At 46.5% G+C, this 17,850-nt stretch overlaps 2 protein-coding genes across 3 annotated transcripts in view; one reads left to right on the forward strand and one right to left on the reverse strand.

The window, feature by feature from the left end:
- LOC132808012 (zinc finger protein 135-like) overlaps positions 1 to 17,850 on the forward strand; it is a 47,452-nt gene that overhangs the window by 23,914 nt on the left and 5,688 nt on the right. Inside the window, exons 1-2 of one of the 2 annotated variants that reach the window (XM_060821907.1) lie at positions 4,108 to 4,210; positions 6,613 to 8,007. In XM_060821907.1, coding sequence (XP_060677890.1) covers positions 7,228 to 8,007 — 780 coding nt within the window. In that variant the 5' untranslated portion in view covers positions 4,108 to 4,210; positions 6,613 to 7,227. Of the gene's footprint in view, positions 4,211 to 6,612; positions 8,008 to 17,321; positions 17,442 to 17,850 lie in introns of those variants that run through there. The other variant, XM_060821905.1, reaches the window with a different exon arrangement.
- Positions 1 to 17,850, reverse strand: part of LOC132808009 (zinc finger protein 850-like) — a 622,390-nt gene that overhangs the window by 6,250 nt on the left and 598,290 nt on the right. Inside the window, exons 10-11 of the mRNA XM_060821898.1 lie at positions 16,045 to 16,072; positions 13,957 to 13,974 (exon numbers count right to left, since the gene is read on the reverse strand). Of these exons, the coding sequence (XP_060677881.1) occupies positions 13,957 to 13,974; positions 16,045 to 16,072 (46 nt within the window). The remainder of the gene's footprint in view (positions 1 to 13,956; positions 13,975 to 16,044; positions 16,073 to 17,850) is intronic.

Here is a 17,850-nt window from a genome sequence, read left to right on the forward strand (position 1 = left end):
AATAAATAGTAGATCCCTACAGAGTGCTGAGGAACAAAGGGTCCTTTCTGTCCAAGTTCAGAAATCCCTGAAGTTATCAGTATAGGTCAAACTGATTAAACAGCCTGCAGGTTGTGCATTTTTTGAGAAAAATAGAATGTATCTGCAAATATAATTCTGCAAATACAAATTCACCCCCATGGATGTACGTGTTTATGTGTGTGAATGAGACAGAGTAAAGTCTATTGTGTGCTGTATATCCCGATGTCTACTTGATAACAGATGCTTTAATTCTGCTGGTGTAAATATTGTTATAAATCATAGCTGTTATAAATCATAAATCCCAGCTAGGACTACACTGTGTGTCTGGATGGTTGACAGGCTGGGGATTGTGGCTTGGGTCTTAATTGACTGAATGTTTTATTGTTCCAGAAGGTGTAGGGGTGGGGGGTCAAAGCTTCAGCAGAAATCCAGCAGAGCAGAACAGACCAATATCTTACTCTGTGGGTACAGGGACATCACAGGACAGAGAAATCAGGACCTGAATCCAAGCTAACACTAGACTTCCCTGTGATCAGTGTTTTGATGAGCAGCGCAAAGCCTCTATCTTCACCTCGCTTCCCATTTGACTACCCCCTCGATATGCAGGATCCAATCCTTGTCATCCTGAAGCCATGCCTCTGTAAGGAGTCTCAGATCATAATTATTCTCTTCAATGTGTGCAGCCAATTTTGTTACAATGCACCACACATTCAGAAACATCGTTTTTAGTTTCAAGTTTTGTGATCTTCAGGATCCGGTTTTGATTGCTGGTACATTTACTCACCTTGTCCCTTTCTATCGTTCTCTGATGTTCATTTTCCACATCACTATATTGCTCACCGGCCTTGATTTGGATTGGTCATGCTAAATTGTCCATAATGTACAGGCATGTGAAGGTTAGATGGGGTAGCCATGGGAAATACAGGGTTAGAGTTTCATAGTAAAAGAAGTAGTAGTTGGCCATTTGGCCCATCGAACCTGCTCCACCGTTCATTATGATCATGGCTGATATATGCGTCATCTGAGATCCTCCTCCTCCCTGCATTGTTCCAACTACCCTTAATTCCCATACCATGCAAATACCCATCCAACTGTGTTTTGAATATTCTTAATGAAGATGCCTCTACTGCTTCCTTGGGCAGGGAATTCCATAGATTGACTACTCTCTGGGAAAAGCAGTTCCTCCTTATCTCTGTCCTAAATCTACTCTCCTCAACTCAAGGCCTGGTCTCATCCTGGGTAGGGTAGGGTAGGGTAGGGTAGGGTCGGGCTTCATCCCCACAGTGCAATAAATTCCCACTTTCCACCAAACTCCCAGATGTACTCACTCACTCAGTTGCTGTCTCACAAACGAAATACTTCATTGTAACTTCTTTTGCTCCCAGTAAGGGCAACCCATCTTGGAAAGCTGCTCTGAAAGTCGAACAACACTTCTGCATTCACCAGAGACAATTCCAGGATAACAGCACAGAAACAGACCCTCCAACCAAACACGTCCATGCTGACCAAATATCCTAAATTAACCTTGTCTCATTTGCCCATATATCCCTCGAATCTCTTCCTATTCATGTACCCATCAAGATGGGTTTTAAATGTTGTACCTGTTCCAGACTCCACCACTTCCTCTGGCAGTTCGTTCCATACATGCACCACCCTCTGTGTGAAAAGGTTGTCCCTCATGTCCCTTTCCCCACTCACCTAAAATCTATGCCACTTTAGTTCTGGACTCTCAAATCCTGGGGAAAGACCTTGCCCCTTATAAAGGTTAACCCTCAGTGTCCGATGTGCAGAAAGTGAGACCTGCAGATGCTGGAATCAGAGTCTAAAAGTGTGGGGCTGAACAAGCACAGCAGAACAGGCAGTATCGGAGGAGTGGGAGAGTCGACATTTCAGGCCCGAGCCCTTCATCAGGAATGATGCATGGATGTACAAAGGGGCCTCAGCGTCCTTCTCCACCAGTCATCAGACAGATGCACAAGCAATCAGCAAGGCAAGTGGTATATTCGGAAGATGAACTGGGATTAGCAGTGGGGATGTCAGCCTGCAGTTAGGGGGTCATTGAATATATCCAAGGCTGAGTTCATCTGTTTTTTGAACAACAGTGTGTGGATTTTTATGTTGTGTGGATGAGGTGATTTTTTTTGTTGACAGTGGTTTATGTGTTGGATGCAGGTACAATAACCACGTTTAAAGTGGAAGGCAAAAAAGTTTTAAGACCACGACAGAACAGTTAGTTAGACAGCACAGAAACGGACCCTTCAGCCCTACTATTCCATGCTGACTATGTTTCAGTGCCACTTGCCAATGTTTGGCCCATATCCCCCCGCACCTTCCCGATTCATGTACTTATCCAAACGTCTTTTAAAGGTTGCATCTGTTCGTGCATCCACCACTTCCTCTGGATATTCATTCCATACATGAACCACTCTCTGTTTATGAAAACCTTTTCCAGATTCTGTCCCAGCCTCAACCTTACTCTGCTAATTGGTGTAAGAGTGTTCCACTATCCTTTGCAACTGTAGTGGACAGCGAAGAGAGTTACCTCAGATTACAACAGGATCTGGACCAGATGGGCCAATGGGCTGAGAAGTGGCAGATGGAGTTTAATTCAGATAAATGCGAGGTGCTGCATTTTGGGAAAGCAAATCTTAGCAGGACTTATACACTTGATGGTGAGGTCCTAGGGAGTGTAGCTGAACAGAGAGACCTTGGAGTGCAGGTTCATAGCTCCTTGAAAGTGGAGTCACAGGTAGATAAGATAGTGAAGAAGACGTTTGGTATGCTTTCCTTTATTGGTCAGAGTATTGAGTACAGTAATTGGGAGGTCATGTTGCGGTTGTACAGGACATTGGTTAGGCCACTGTTGGAATATTGCATGCAATTCTGGTCTCCTTCCTATCGGAAAGATGTTGTGAAACGTGAAAGGGTTCGAAAAAGATTTACAAGGATGTTGCCAGTGTTGGAGGATTTGAGCTATCTGGACAGGCTGGGGCTGATTCCCTGGTGCGTCAGGGGGTGGGGGGTGACCTTATAGAGGTTTACAAAATTATGAGGGGCATGGATAGGATAAATAGGCAAAGTCTTTTCCCTGGGGAGTCCAGAACTAGAGGGCATAGGTTTAGGGTGAGAGGGGAAAAATATTAAAGAGACCTAAGGGGCAACATTTTCATGCAGAGAGTGGTACATGTATGGAATGAGCTGCCAGAGGAAATGGTGGAAGCTGGTACAATTGCAACATTTAAGTGGCATTTGGATGGGTATATGAATACGAAGGGTTTGGAGGGATATGGGCCGGGTGCTGGCAAGTGAGACTAGATTGGGTTGGGATATCTGGTCGGCATGGACGGGTTGGACCGAAGGGTGTGTTTCCATGCTGTACATCTCTCTATGACTCTATGAACTGGAAATGGTCTCCATGCTCTAACACTTCCCATGCTTTCATGCTCTTTATTTTCCATACTATCTAAAAATAGAGTCACAGAGCTGTAGAGCACAGAAACAAACCCTTCAGTCTATGTCGACCAGATGCCAGCATGTCGCCTCTTATCCCTCTGAATCTTTCCTATTCATATCCCCATCCAGATGATGTAATTGTACCAGCCCCCACCACGTCATCTGACAGTTCATTCCATACACATACCACCCTCTGTGCAAAAGGATTGCCCCTTCGGACCCTCAGAAATCTTTCCCCTCTCACCCTAAACCTATGCCCTCCAGTTCTGGTCTCGGTGCCTTGCCCCCACAACAAGGGGAAACGACATACAAAAGTTGAGCAGCCAGACAAAATGCAAAAGGAATAAAATATCGAGCCGCAGGGAAAAAAAAATTGTGGCTCTATCTTTTTTCCCCTGTTGGCATTTGGACACTTAAAATCTGTCAGGAACACCAACATCCCCATAGAGCATACTGCGCATGTTTGCCAGTGTCAGCAACGCAGTGCGCATGCTTACCAGTGTCAGCAAAACACTGAACATGCTCATCGCTGTATGCAAAAATAGCGCGAAACATTCTTTTGATGGACCAATAGGCAACCTTGGAGGACCGGAAGGAGCCTGGTCCTCCTGCCAATCAGAGGCAGCCCATTGTTTGAATGCGGAAGTCGGACTCAAGCTGCAGCTCCTGATCCCCTCTCTCTGAATAAAGATAGAGCTTTACCCAGACTGCACATTCCTTCCTCTGTCCCAGATCTGTGAGTACGGCACTATTTTGCTCCCATTCCATGTCTTTTTTCATTCTGGGGTTCAGTTGTTGACTTGCAGCAACTGAAAGAAAAAAGAGTGAATCCGGAAGGGGACAGACTCTGGAAACGCTGGTCCAGGTCTGTGTCTCAATTTGCAAAATAGACAGGAGGTGGAGAAGTCGACGTTTCAGGTGTAACCCTTCCTCGGGGCTGGGGCTGGGGCTGGCTGGAGAAGCTGCAGATGAAGGGGGTTGGAGTGAAGTGGAGATAGATCAAGACAGGTAGAGGCTACGACCTGGTTGGTCAATGGGAGGAATGCATGTGGTTGCTGGCAAAGAACAAGGAGGGAGGTTTTTTTTGAAATTGGAAAACTCAACGTTGAGTCCTTCAGGCTGTAGGCTGCCTGGAAGATGAGGTGTGGTCCCTTCAATTTGCAGTTAGGTTCGTTGTGGCAATGGAGGAGGCCAAAGATGGTCATGTCAGAAAAGGGAATTGTAATGGGTGGTGACTGGGAGGTCTGGTCGGCTCTGTGGACCCAGCTGTGATGCTCAGTGAACCGTTCCCCAAGTTTGCGCTCGCTCTCCCCGATATAGAGAGGACCACAATTGGCAAACACAGGACCACGATATGAAATTACAGCTTTGGCTGTGGCAAAGAAAAACAGAAAGGAGGTGCATTGTTTAAATGGAGATGTATTTGAATGTGGAGAAAGTGAGAACTGCAGATGCTGGAGATCAGGCTCAAACATTGTGGTACTGGAAGAGCACGGTAGGTTAGGCAGCATCTTAGGAGCAGGAGTGTTGACGTTTTGGGCACGAGCCCTTCATCTAGACTGATGTGTGGATGGGCAAAGAGGCCTCAGTGTCCTCCTACTCCAGTCACTGCCAGTTGTCCGACCGATGTAGGAAGCAATCGGCAAGGCAAGCGTTATATTAGCAAGAGGAATTGAGTTCACAAGTGGGATGTCTTCCTGCAGTTAGGGTGTCATTGAGTATATTCAAGGCTGAGTTCATCTGATTTTTGAACAAAGAAGTGGATGTTTGTGGGGGAAGGCGAGAACATGGTTTAAGACCAGTATAGAATGGTTCCAGAGTCATACAGCACAGAAACAGACCCTTTAGTCCAACCTGTCATAGAGATATACAACATGGAAACAGACCCTTTGGTCCAACTCATCCATGGTGGGACCAACAATCTGGTCCACCTGTCAGCACCTGGCCCACATCCCTCAAAATCCTTCCCATTCATATACCCAGCCAGATGCCTTTTAAATATTGCAATTGTACTAACCTCCACCTCCGACAGCTCATTCCAAACATGTACCACCCTCAGTGTGAAAAGGTTGCTCCTCAGATCTCTTTTGTATCTTTCCCCCCTCACCCTAAACCTATGCCCTCTAGTTCTGGACCCACCCCCTCCTGGGAAAAGACCTTGGCTATTTATCCTATTCATGCCCTTCATAATTTTGTAAACCTCTATAAGGTTACTCCTTAGTCTCCAATGCTCCAGGGAAAACAGCCCTAGCCTCCAAATAGAACAAATCCTCCAACCCTGGCAACATCCTTGTAAATTTTTCTGAACCCTTTCAAGTTTCACAACATCTTACTGATAGTAAGGAAACCAGAATTGCACACAATATTCCAAATGTGGCCTAACCAATGTCCTGTACAGCCACAACATAACTTCCCAAATCCTGTACTCAGAGGATTGGGAGAGTTTTCAAAACCTACAAAAGACAACTTGGAAAGAATGGAGGACAAATGAAACCTTTGAGGGTCAGCTTGGAGGCATCAAGGTCTCAGGACAGGGAGTGGGGATGATCCCAGCTATGGGCCACATGCCAGCAAATGGGACTAGATTAATTTAGGATATCTGGTCAGTACAATTGTGTTGGACAGAAGGGTCTGTTTCTGTGCTATGTATCTCTATGACTCTGGCGTTTGCCAGAGTCAGGAGGTTCACTTTCTCTCTACTTTCAATGTTAATGCCTTGACGTCTCATTTTGCTCCCACCTTCCTGGGGTCGTTAACCATTTTGTGCCTGGTCCTACCTCAAGAAGCTGCGTGGCTGGTTCACCCTGAATTGACACTTTCTTTTTGCTTCCCAAAATCAGACCTGCTCACTCTCAGCAATATCCCAGTGTTGTGAAAGATATCAGCTTTCAGGCGGAGCTATCCAAAGTTCAGAGAGACGGCAGTCTTGATGTTTTTGCTTTTCTGTCCCGTAAGATCCTGAATCAGCACCTTCAGGAGAATTAGTTCGAGCCGAGTGAGAACAGAGGGGGAAGAGAGAGTGGGATGGTGCTTTCAATTTTGTGGAATAACAAAAGAAAAGAATATTCCACAGAAAGTAGAATTGCTTGTTCTGAATTTCTACCCTGCACTAATGACCTTCGTAATCTCTTTTTACAGACCACAGTAGCGCCTCGACATACGAACAAACCTGTTCATGTACAAATCGGTTTACGAACAGGATTGTACGTAAAATTTTGCTTCAAGGTACGAACACAGAAGCTCTCGGGCCCTGCATGATCTCATTCAGTTAGTCTTTGGCCTGTGCGCTGTGAACAGCCGTCCAACCATTCTTACGCTATCCAAACAATGGGAAAAGTTGATTACGTTCGTAAGTCGAGGCGCTACTGTATTTGAAAATCTGAAGATGGAAGTTTCAACATCAACAGATGAAGGGCTTAAGCCCGAAATGTTGACTCTCCTACTTCTCAGATGCAGCCTCACCTGCTGTGCTTTTCCAGCGCCACACTTTTCAATACTGACTCTCCAGTGTCTGCAGTCCTCACTTTGACGTCAATGTCTGACAGTCACTCAATCCATCGGGACTGTAACGGTTTTCATCTATGATTCTGTGAGAAGGAGCAAAGCTTTTTGGTTCCTGTCTAAGTACGTTTTCAGCATTAGTGGGACTGGATGAGAGACCCTACCATTGCAGCACACTGAGTGTGGAGCCTAAAATAACTAAACGGCCTGGAAAGAGGAATTCACAGCAGGGAGTGGCTCCATACTTCGGCCATGGAGAAACCTGACAAATCCCACCTCTTGGAGAAACCATGGAAGTGTGGTGACTGCGGGAAAGGCTTCCGTTTCCCATCTTCCCTGGAGATTCATCGGCGTAGTCACACTGGGCAGAGGCCGTTCACCTGCCCAGTCTGTGGGGAGGCCTTCAGATATTTCTCCTCTCTGCTGAGGCACCAGCGGATCCACACGGGGGAGAGGCCCTTCAGCTGCCCCGAGTGCAGGAAGGCCTTTATCCAGGTCTCTGGACTGCTAAACCACCAGTGTGTCCACACAGGGGAGAGGCCCTTCAGATGCCCCGAGTGCAGGAAGGCCTTCAGCAATTCCTCCTCTCTGCTGAGGCACCAGCGGATCCACACGGGGGAGAGGCCGTACAGCTGCCATGAGTGCGGGAAGGCCTTTACCCAGGTCTCTGGACTGCAAAACCACCAGCGGATCCACACGGGGGAGAGGCCGTACAGCTGCCATGAGTGCGGGAAGGCCTTTACCCAGGTCTCTGGACTGCAAAACCACCAGTGGGTCCACACAGGGGAGAGGCCATTCAGCTGCCCCGAGTGCGGGAAGGGCTTCAGCACTTCCTCCCACCTGCTGAGGCACCAGCAGATCCACACGGGGGAGAGGCCATTCAGCTGCCCCGAGTGCAGGAAGGCCTTCAGCGATTCCTCCGCCCTGCGGAGCCACCAGCGGGTCCACACTGGCGAGAGGCCATTCCCCTGCCCCAAGTGTGGGAAGGCCTTCACCAGCTCCTCCCAACTCCGGAGGCACCAGCGAGTTCACGTACCATCGCAGGGGGATTGAAGGAGTGAAGGCTGAAAGTCCAGTGAATAATGACAATCAGTCCAGCTCCCGGGACTCCGGGGTTTGAATCCCGCTGCAGCAGATGGCGCTATACAGGGTATGGGTTGAAATTGCTCAGTGAGGCAATGCTTCTGTCACGGAATCCATTACTTCTTCATGAAAAGACTCGATTCCTCTGTGGAATTTTACCTGATTATATTATATTGTAGCAACAAAGATGCTATTAACTCTTTATTGTATTTTAGCCTAGCAACAATTAAGTATAACTATGACTACGTGGCAGCTGCTTTTTTATCAGCTACTTATTATTTTCTCAGCTAATTAGTGTTTAACGCGACCTTGAAACAATGCTGACCGAGGCACAGTTTGAGATTCCAGTTCTTTAAATAAATGATGTAATTGCTTAACTTAGACTGTAAAGGATAAAAAGCAGAGCTAAAACAGACAGAACTCACTCTTGTCTTGAAACACAGACAATGAGTCACCTAACCATCTCGGCTTAACTGCAGATCCTCTGAACCACCAGGCTTGCAGAAAAGACACATTTGTGCAAAATATAGACCGATCGGAAGAAACATACTGACGACTAAGAGCTTGCTGAGATACGCCTGCCTAAAAGATTCTCGGTTGAGACACTGCAATCTAGCCTGAAAAAGCTACAATCTGAACCAACTAGCTGAAACACGCTAGTCTAAGAAGATCCCATTTGGGACACTCAGGTATTAAGCTCTGCTTTTATCCTAGCTATCTTTTAAGAACATTCAAAAAGGCTGTAACGATTGTGATTAACTGAAAACATCCGATTGTGAGTATTCAACTTATTATAGTGATAAATTTCGATTATATTTTACACCACACACTTGGTATTCGCCGAACCTTTATTTGATAAGATATGTTTACCTTTGTGTTGGTATGTTAAGTCTAGAACTTAGCTGAGAAGGCATTAGGATTGACTTAAAGTGAATCCCTCTCACTCCGAGGTGAAAGGAAAAACTGAAGGGACCGAGAGACCTGCGATAAACCTAGCCGAGTTTGTAGCTATCAGGACCATACAGTCAATAGGGACCACTGGTAAACTTGACAGGTAACGGCCTCAGGTATATGCCCGAGGTACTGTAGTTTAATCCGGTAGTAACCCATACCTATTGAGGATATCCACCTGAATAACATAACACTTCCTCCGGGTTACGGCTATAACAAGGATCCAATTAGAAAGAGACATCTCGGTGCTGACCAATAGTGAAGACAGTGAGGTTGGGTGGGTGTATAAGCGTGAGTGAGTGTGCTTTGATCTTGAGCTGTTTAAAAAGCAGCTACTTTTTCTCTGCCTTTTTGCTGAGGGGGATTTGAAGGTTTAACAAGGGGGTCACAATAAAGGTGAAGTGAACTTAACGCCGAGCTCAGACTCTCATTGAAGGCTTTGAACTCCGAGAGGTTTTGGTTTTAAAGCTACTCATTTCTTCAGCCTCCTGCACTAAGCTTCCCATGTCGCTGATCAGTTGGATCTGTGAATGAGCAGCCAGTATCGTGAGAAATTGTAAATGTTTCAGGAGTGCAGAGTGTGAGAATTCTATTCGAGAGGGTTGAGTAAAGATTTACCAGGATGTTGCCAAGACTGGAGGGAGGGTTTGAGTTATAAGGAGAGGCTGGGACTTTATTCACTGGAGCACAGGAAATTAAGGGGTGCCATCATTGAGATTGATAAAATCATGGGGAGTGGAGGTAAGGGCTCTTCCTTAGCGTAGGGGAGCTCAAGACTAGGGGGCACATTTCTTTAAAGTGAGAGGAGAGAGATTTAAAAGGAACCTGAGCGGCAAGGTTTTGACAGAAGGCAGTTTTCACGTGGAATGAAGTTGGATGAGGATGTGGTAGATGCAGATGAAGTTCCAAATTTTAAATGACGTTTGGATGAGTACATGAATAGAAAGGTTTAGAGGGACATGGGCCAAACGCAGACAAATGGGATCTTATTGAAGTGGCCTTATTGAAAGCAGTAGAATTCTGAAAGGGGCTTGACAGGATTGATGCAGATAAAATGCTCCTTTGTGGGTTGAGTCATAGAATGTGAACCATGTGGAAGCAGGCCATTCAGCCCATCTATTCCATGCTAGCCCTTCGAAGAGCATCTCGCCCACATCCATCCCATGGCCCATCAACCCTAAATTGCACATCAAGGGTCACTATGGGTAATTTACCACAGCCAATCCACCCTAACCTCTACACCCTATTCTATAAATTAGCTTCTCAAAAATGTCATTTAAATGTAGAGTTTTTCTCTAAGCAAAACGTCAGTCTGACTCAACATTCGGGTGCAGACAGAATTCACACTTATTGTCAGAAAAGCTGTGCATTTGAATGACATTCTTGAGAAGGTAACAAAAAACAAGTTCTGGGATTGACATGCCAAAGAACAGAAACCCATTGTAAAGGTGAAAAGATTTAATCTAAAATTGTCTGATGTGTCACATTTCCATGACACTAGACTCCTTTCGATATAAATTGTGATCATGATCTCATTCTCCACAGCCACCTGATGAACGAGCGGTGCTCCGAAAGCTAGTGCTTCCAAACAAACCAGGATTATAGCCTGGTGTTGTGTGATTTTTAACTTTGTCCATGGGAAACACATGAGTTGTGGGACTGGTAACAGTTCTTATTTTGTGATCTATTCCAAGTGAAATTTCTCCTCTGTGCAGGCACGGGTGAACAGTTTGTTTTTTGTGCTTTGCGCGAGATCGGGCTAGCAGCTTTTAAATCCTTATGTTAAGCAGTCGAAGTAAACTGTCGATCAGCAACTGTATTCCGAGAGTGATACTTCCAGCTCTGGTAATCCTGTTGCATCAGAGAGAGGGAGAGGATGTCACATCTAAAGAGCAGACAGAAAAGTTATTTCACTTGTTGAGTCAGTTCCTCCTTCAAATGAGACTGGATATTGCTTTTAATTGATCATAATTAAATGCTACAATGGAACACCTTAAATTCGAGGAGGTTTGAAAGGGCAAACGAAACAGTTTCTTTGAAAAGAGATATTGTTCCATTTCTAATCTTGGGTGACCCATGAGACATTTTACTGAGAGCGCCATAATCATCTTCCTGCTGGATTTTTTTCAGGGCAAACAATTTCTGGTGAGAGAAATTCTGCATCCTGGGAAGGCGGGGAAATTTAAAAAAACAGGCTGTTAAAAGCATTTTAACTGTGGGTCCAGGAGCTTTCGTGGGAGTAGTGCATTTGCCAAAAACATTTCGACAGAATTCCACCGAACTGTTGGACTGAAAGTAGTTTCCCCACTGAACGTTAAACAGGCATTGAGAACGTTGCGCATTATAGTGTGTTCCTGATAACCGGAGGAGGATTGAACTTGCCAACGTGAACCACACTTTGCAGAGAGAGGAAATTTCTCCGGATGGAAGAGGTTGATGGAAGTCAACAATTGTCAGATTATTTCATGAAAATAACAGCTGGTATAGGGAACACCTGGAAGAGGGGCGTGAGTAATGAGTACACAGAAACAAACTCTTCAGTCCAGGCCAGCCAGATATCCTAAATTAATCTAGTGACCCATTTGGCCCATATCCCTCTGAATGCTTCCTATTCATGTCCCCATCCAGGTGTATGGTTTTCTTTGGAGAATACTTGGGTGAGAGCCAAGATATGCTATTACTCAGCCTTTCCCCACTGAGCTTGACCTTTCCTTCATGTTAATTGGAGCTGGAGAAGCCTGAAAGCTGAAAAGGATTTCCTGGGGAAAAAAAAACTTTTCCTTTCAGTCGCTACAAGTCAATAATTTATAGAATCCCTGCAGTGTGCGAAGAGGCCTTTCGGACCAACCAGTCCACGCCAACTCTCCGAAGAGCAACCCATTCAGACCCATTTCCCTATGACTCTACACTTACTCCTGAGTAATGCACCTAATCTACACATCCCTGATTACAATGGGGAATTCACCTAACCTGCACATCTTTGGATTGTGGGAGTAAAACCCACGGCCCTTGAGCCCAGCATTAAAAATAAATGGAAAACGGCAGTGGCAAAAGAGAGCGCCGTACTCACAGAAGTGGGACAAAGGAGGGAAGTTGCAGTCCGGCGTGAAGGTGAATCTTCATTCAGAGGCAGAGAATCAGCAGCAGGTTCAGAAACTCATGGTGCACCTTCCGCATTCAGACACCATGGGGGGTTCTGATTGGCAGGAGGACCGGTCTTCTTCTGGTCCTCCTTGGCATTCTATTGGTTCGTCAAAGTAGTTCGCGCGCCTTTTCGGCGGACAGCAAGAAGCATGCGCAGTGATTTGCTGACACCAGCAAATATACGTTGTGCCTGACTGACACCGAGGAGCATGCGCAGTATGCTCTGCGGAGATGCCGTTATTACTGACGTTTTTAAGCATCCAAATGCAAATCGGAAAAAAAAGGATAGAATCACATTTTTTCCTGTGGCTTAAGATTTTATTCCTTTTGCATTCTGTCTGGCTGTTCCATACATGTACCACCCTCTGTGTGAAAAGACTGCCCCTTAGGTCTCTTTTATATCTTTCCCCTCTCACCCTAAACCACATCATTCCAGATGAAGGGCTTGTGCCCGATAGGTCAACTTTCCTACTCCTTGGATGCTGCCTGACCTGCTGTGCTTTTCCAGCACTGCACTTTTTGACTCTGATCTCCAGCATTAGCAGTCCTCACTTTCTCCACTTCCCAATATATCACCATTTAAACAATACACCTCATTTCTGCTTTTTTTCCACAGCAAAGACTATAACTTCACACTGTGGTACTGCACTTGCCAGGTGTTTGAGGCACAGACCTGGACCAGCTTTTCCAGAGTCTGGCCTCTTTCTGGATTCACTCCCTTTCTTTTCAGTTGCTGCAAGTCAACAATTGGATCCCAGCAAGAAAATAAAAGAAATAGAAAAGGGAGTGAGAGAAGTGTGTGCTGTTGGACAGACGAAGGAAATTACAGTCTTGGATGAATCTCAAACTTCATTCAAAGAGGGAGGAGCAGCAGCAGCTTCAGAAGCTCATGGGTCAAGATTGAAGTTGTGCTGGAAAAGCACAGCTGGTCAGGCAGCATCCGAAGAGCAGGAAAATCGACGTCTCGGATTCAGACAATAGGGCTGCTCTGAATGGTAGGAGGACCAGACTCCCTCCGGTGTTCTAGTGCTCCTCATTGGTCCGGCCGCTAATACTAATTCTTCCTATTACAGGGCGACCACAGGTGTACTCAGTACTCCAGAAAAATGGCCTCACCAACATCCTGTACAACCTCAACATAGAACAAAGAAAATTTACAACCCAGCAATAGGCCCTACAGCCCTCCAAACCTGAGCTGATCCAAATCCCCTGTCTAAACCTATCGCACAATTCCTGAATCTGTATCCATCTGTTCTCCAATGACTCATGCATCTGTCCAGATGCACCTTAAATGAATCTACCGTCCCTGCCTCTACTACCTCTGCTGGCAATGCATTCCAGACACTTATCACCGTCTGAATAATGTACTTTCTGTGTGCATCTCCAACATGATGTCCCAACACCTGTACTCAGCATGTGAACAATGAAGGCAAGTGTGCTGAACACCTTCTTCACCCCGCTGATCAACCAGTGATGTAACTGCCACGAACAATGAACCTGAACACCTCCAGGTCTTTGTTCCACAACACGACTCAGGGCCCTACCATTACCTGTTCAAGTCTTGCCCTCCTTTATTTTAGCAAAATGCAACCCCTCACTGATATCCGTACCCCTCTCATACACACACGCGCTCTCTCAGACATACACATACACTAACCTCTCAACACACACACCCTCTCGCAGGTTCATACTCCATCACAATCTCACTTTATCAAGCAGGCACATATGCTCTCACACACACTTCCCTAATGAAGGGCATTTCCCCGGAACATCAATCTTCCTGGTCCTTGGATGCTGCCTGACTTGCTGCAGTACCACACACTCAATCCTAAACCTATTACCCTCTAATTCTGGACTGCCCCATCCAAAGGAAAATATCACGTCTATTTACCCTATCCATGCCCTTCATGATGATATAAAAGCATATAAGGTCACTCCTCAGACTCTGGCAAGTTGCGGAAAACAGTTCCAACCTGAACTTCTGTCTCTCCTCACCCGGGTCACCAAGACACATACCTGAGGTTGTAAAGTCTGCTCCCTCTCTGGATTCACTCCAGTTGCGACAAGTGAGCCTGCTCCATCATTCATTAAGATCATGGCTGATCTATCCATCGTCTCATCTCCTTCTCCCTGCACTGCCACAAGGAACCCCTTAATTCACTTACCAGGCCAAATCCCACCCAACAGTGTCGTGAATATACTTAATGAAGCTGCCACTATTGCTTCCTTGGCCAAGTGTATTCCATAGATTTTGATAAAGGGCTTTTGCCCGAAACATCGATCTTCCTGTGCTCTGGATGCTGCCTCACCTGCTGTGCTTTTCCAGCACCACTCTAATCTAGACTATTCCATAGATTCACGACCCTCTGGGAAAAGCAGTTCCTCATCTCTGTCTGAAAGCTACTCCCTCTAACCTGGAGGCCTAGTGTCACCCACCAGCAGAAATGACCGGACAAGGTAGGACTTCATCCCCACAGTGCAATGACATTGGGAAGATGTTTCCATCGGTAGGAGAGACGAGGACCAGAGGACACAGCTTTAAGAATAAAGTGAAAACCTTCAGGAACAGAGATAAGCGATGTCTCCTTTTCTGCTGACAGCGAGGAGCATGGACAATGTATTGGTGACATGAGCGAGCAGGTGCACTGTTGTTCACACCGAGGAGCAGTCGCAATGTGCTCTGTGGCGATGCTGGTGTTATTGACAGATGTTAAGTGTTCAAATGCCAAGAGGAGAAATAAAGGGTCGAGCCACAGTTTTTTTTCCCCTATGAGGCTCAACATTTTATAGCTGGCTGCTCAACTTTTTTTTTAAAATGTCTTTTCCCCAGAGTAGGGGTGAGGTTCACAACTAGAGGGCATAGATTTTGGGTGAGAGCAGAAGGATATAAAAGGTACCGCAGAGGCAACTTTTCCATGCAGAGGGTGGTGCATGTATGAAATGAGCTGCGAGAGGAAGCAGTGGAGGCTGGTATAACTACAACATTTAAAAGGCATCTGGATAGGTATATGAATATAAAGGGTTCAGAGGGATATGAGCCAAGTGCTGGCAAATGGGACTACATTCATTTAGGATATCTGGTTGGCATGGACAGGTTGCACCAAATGAATGTGTTCTCATGCTGTATTTTCAAATACCAAACTATATCCATGTTAACAAGGCTTAGTTCACCACATACTTTACTAACCATTCTCAACGGGTCCTGCCCCTTCAATGACTGAGGAACATATACATGCTGGTGCATAGTATCCTTCACTAGTATTTACACACTACCCTCAGCAATTGTACAAGTAACAGCAAAGGGCAAACAGCACAAGGATTAAACACACAGTGAGGGGTAAACAGCACAAGGATTAAACACACAGTGAGGGGTAAACAGCACAAGCGCCAGTAAAAGCAGATGGAAAGTGAGTGTAAAATACCGGTGTCTGCCCCGGGCCGCACGGCGCCATTTTCCTAACGGCCGCCCTCCCGCCGCTTCCTCGCTCGAGCGACTTCTCCTCCCAACCGCCTTCGCCCCCGCGTGACGTCTGCACGGGGGGATGGGCGGGGCCGGGGGAGCCTCACCGTCACCAAGCAACAGCCACCTCGCGCTACAACTGCTCATTCACAAAAACAAACTCTCCTGTCTCGCTCTGCAGCTGCAGGGGGGGGGGGGACACTGCCACGTTTCGAGGAGCCCTGTCTACATTGGGAAAGCTCACCGCTCCATTTAAACACATATTCCGACATCTAACGGAACGGCCTCATATCTAAAGGGGGCAATCTGCATTTTAAAGGGACATGGACATTTTAACGGTATTTCTGCAAATAAAGAAATTTAAATGGACGAGATTACATTTCAAAGGGATGTGGGCACATTCAAAGGGATATCTTAATATATAAAGTGACGCAGTTATATCTAAATGAATCTACATTTCTAAGAGACGTTGCCCTGTTTATAAGTAGAGACAATAGGTGTGAATACTGTCTGTGCCCCAATGTTCAGTCAGACTGACATTTTTCTCAGAAAAGCTCTGCACTTAAATTACATTCTTGAGAAGGTAATTTATAGATTAGAGTGAAGGTTAGGGAGAATTGGCCGTGCTAAGTTACCCACAGTGACCAGGGATGTACAGGTTAGGGTGGATTGGCCATGGGAAATACGGAGGAAGGGGTTGGGTATGGGTGGGATACTGTTCAGAGGGCCAGAGTGAAATAGATGGGCTGAATGGCCTGCTTCCACATTGTCGGAATTCGAGACCCTCCCCACAAAGAGGCATTTTATCTGCATCGATCTTGTCAAGCCCCTTTCGGAATTCTACTGGTTTCAATAGAGGCTGCTGCCGCTGGAATACAGAAAATGTACCATTTATATGTTGGTATCACTGCTGTCTCACAGCGGCAGAGCCCCGGGTTCAATTCCTCTCCCACATCTGCGTGGGTGTCCTCCCACAGTCCAAAGACGTGCGGGTTCGGGTGAATTGGCCACGCTAAATTGCCCCGTAGTGTTAGGTGACGGCGAATGGGGCTGGGTGTTTTGCTCTTCGGCGGGTCGGTGTGGACTTGTTGGGCCGAAGGGCCTGTTTCCACACTGTAGGGAATCTGATCTAAAGTTCTGGAATTTATATATTGATGAACTAAAACCTGCAACCTGTTTTAAAAGATGAAGGACTCAGCAGCGATCCAGGTTTGTTCCAAATATTGCGTTGGTTGCATGACGCTGTGATCTGTTGCTATTAATTTTGTGCCTTATGATCCTGCAGCACAGCTCCCCGCAGAAGGAGCAGCGCTGCAGAGGCTAGTGCTTCCAAACACTCCTGGGTGGGCAGGGTTTACCAGGAGGGGCGGGGTTTAGCCTGGGGGCGGGTTTTAGCGGGAGGGTGTTGCTCATGGGCGGGGCGTGTCTCGTGAAAGGAACGCGCGCTAGTAGGCGGGGCGATGCGGTGCGTTGAGCCTGGAGGCGCGCGGCTTTGTGGGCGGTTGCTCGTGGGGGAAGGGGGCGTGGTTTGTATTCGCGCGGGGTCCAGGGAAGGGGTGGGTTTTGGTGCGGAAGGGGGAAGGAAGTGTGGTTCCAAGAGGTGGGGCTTTGTCTCGAAGGGGCAGGGTTTACGAGCTTTGTTCGGAAGGGGCGGGGTTTACAAGCTTTGTTCGAAAGGGGCGGGGTTTACGTCCTGCGTTCTGAGGGAGCGGGGTTTACGTGTCGCATTGGCGCCGGAGGGGCCGGGGCCGGGGCCGAGGCCGTCCCGAAGACGGAAGTGTGTCCGCGGCCTATTGCCTCCGCTGGAGTCTCGGCTGCAGCAAGTAAGGTAAAACTTTATCAGTATTTCCTTTTACAGAGTTTGTATTTAATAACCAGTAATGGCTACTCAATATCATCATAAAGTCCCAAAATGCCATTCATTACAACCCATTGCAGATAAGCACTAAGAGTTAAGTTTCTACGGGATTCAACAGCCTCAGCACTAAAATGGTCTCACAAGGGAACGGCTGTGAATGTTATCACTTGGTGTCCTGTTCACACAGATTCACCGATGCTGAGGCAAACCTTCTTAATTGCCTTACAGCATCCTGTTATCACTTGGTGAGCCCAGGTGTCCCTATCTTTAAGTTCTCTCCTCTTTGAGCCTTCCTGCCTGTTTATTTTCTAGTGCAGTAAATGTGTTCAATAATTCAGCATTACATTTTAGTCTAAATGTTTAATGACAAGTTTTAAGG

This window comes from Hemiscyllium ocellatum, assembly GCF_020745735.1.
Source record: "Hemiscyllium ocellatum isolate sHemOce1 chromosome 27 unlocalized genomic scaffold, sHemOce1.pat.X.cur. SUPER_27_unloc_3, whole genome shotgun sequence".
In the NCBI taxonomy this organism is placed as follows: Eukaryota; Metazoa; Chordata; class Chondrichthyes; order Orectolobiformes; family Hemiscylliidae; genus Hemiscyllium; species Hemiscyllium ocellatum.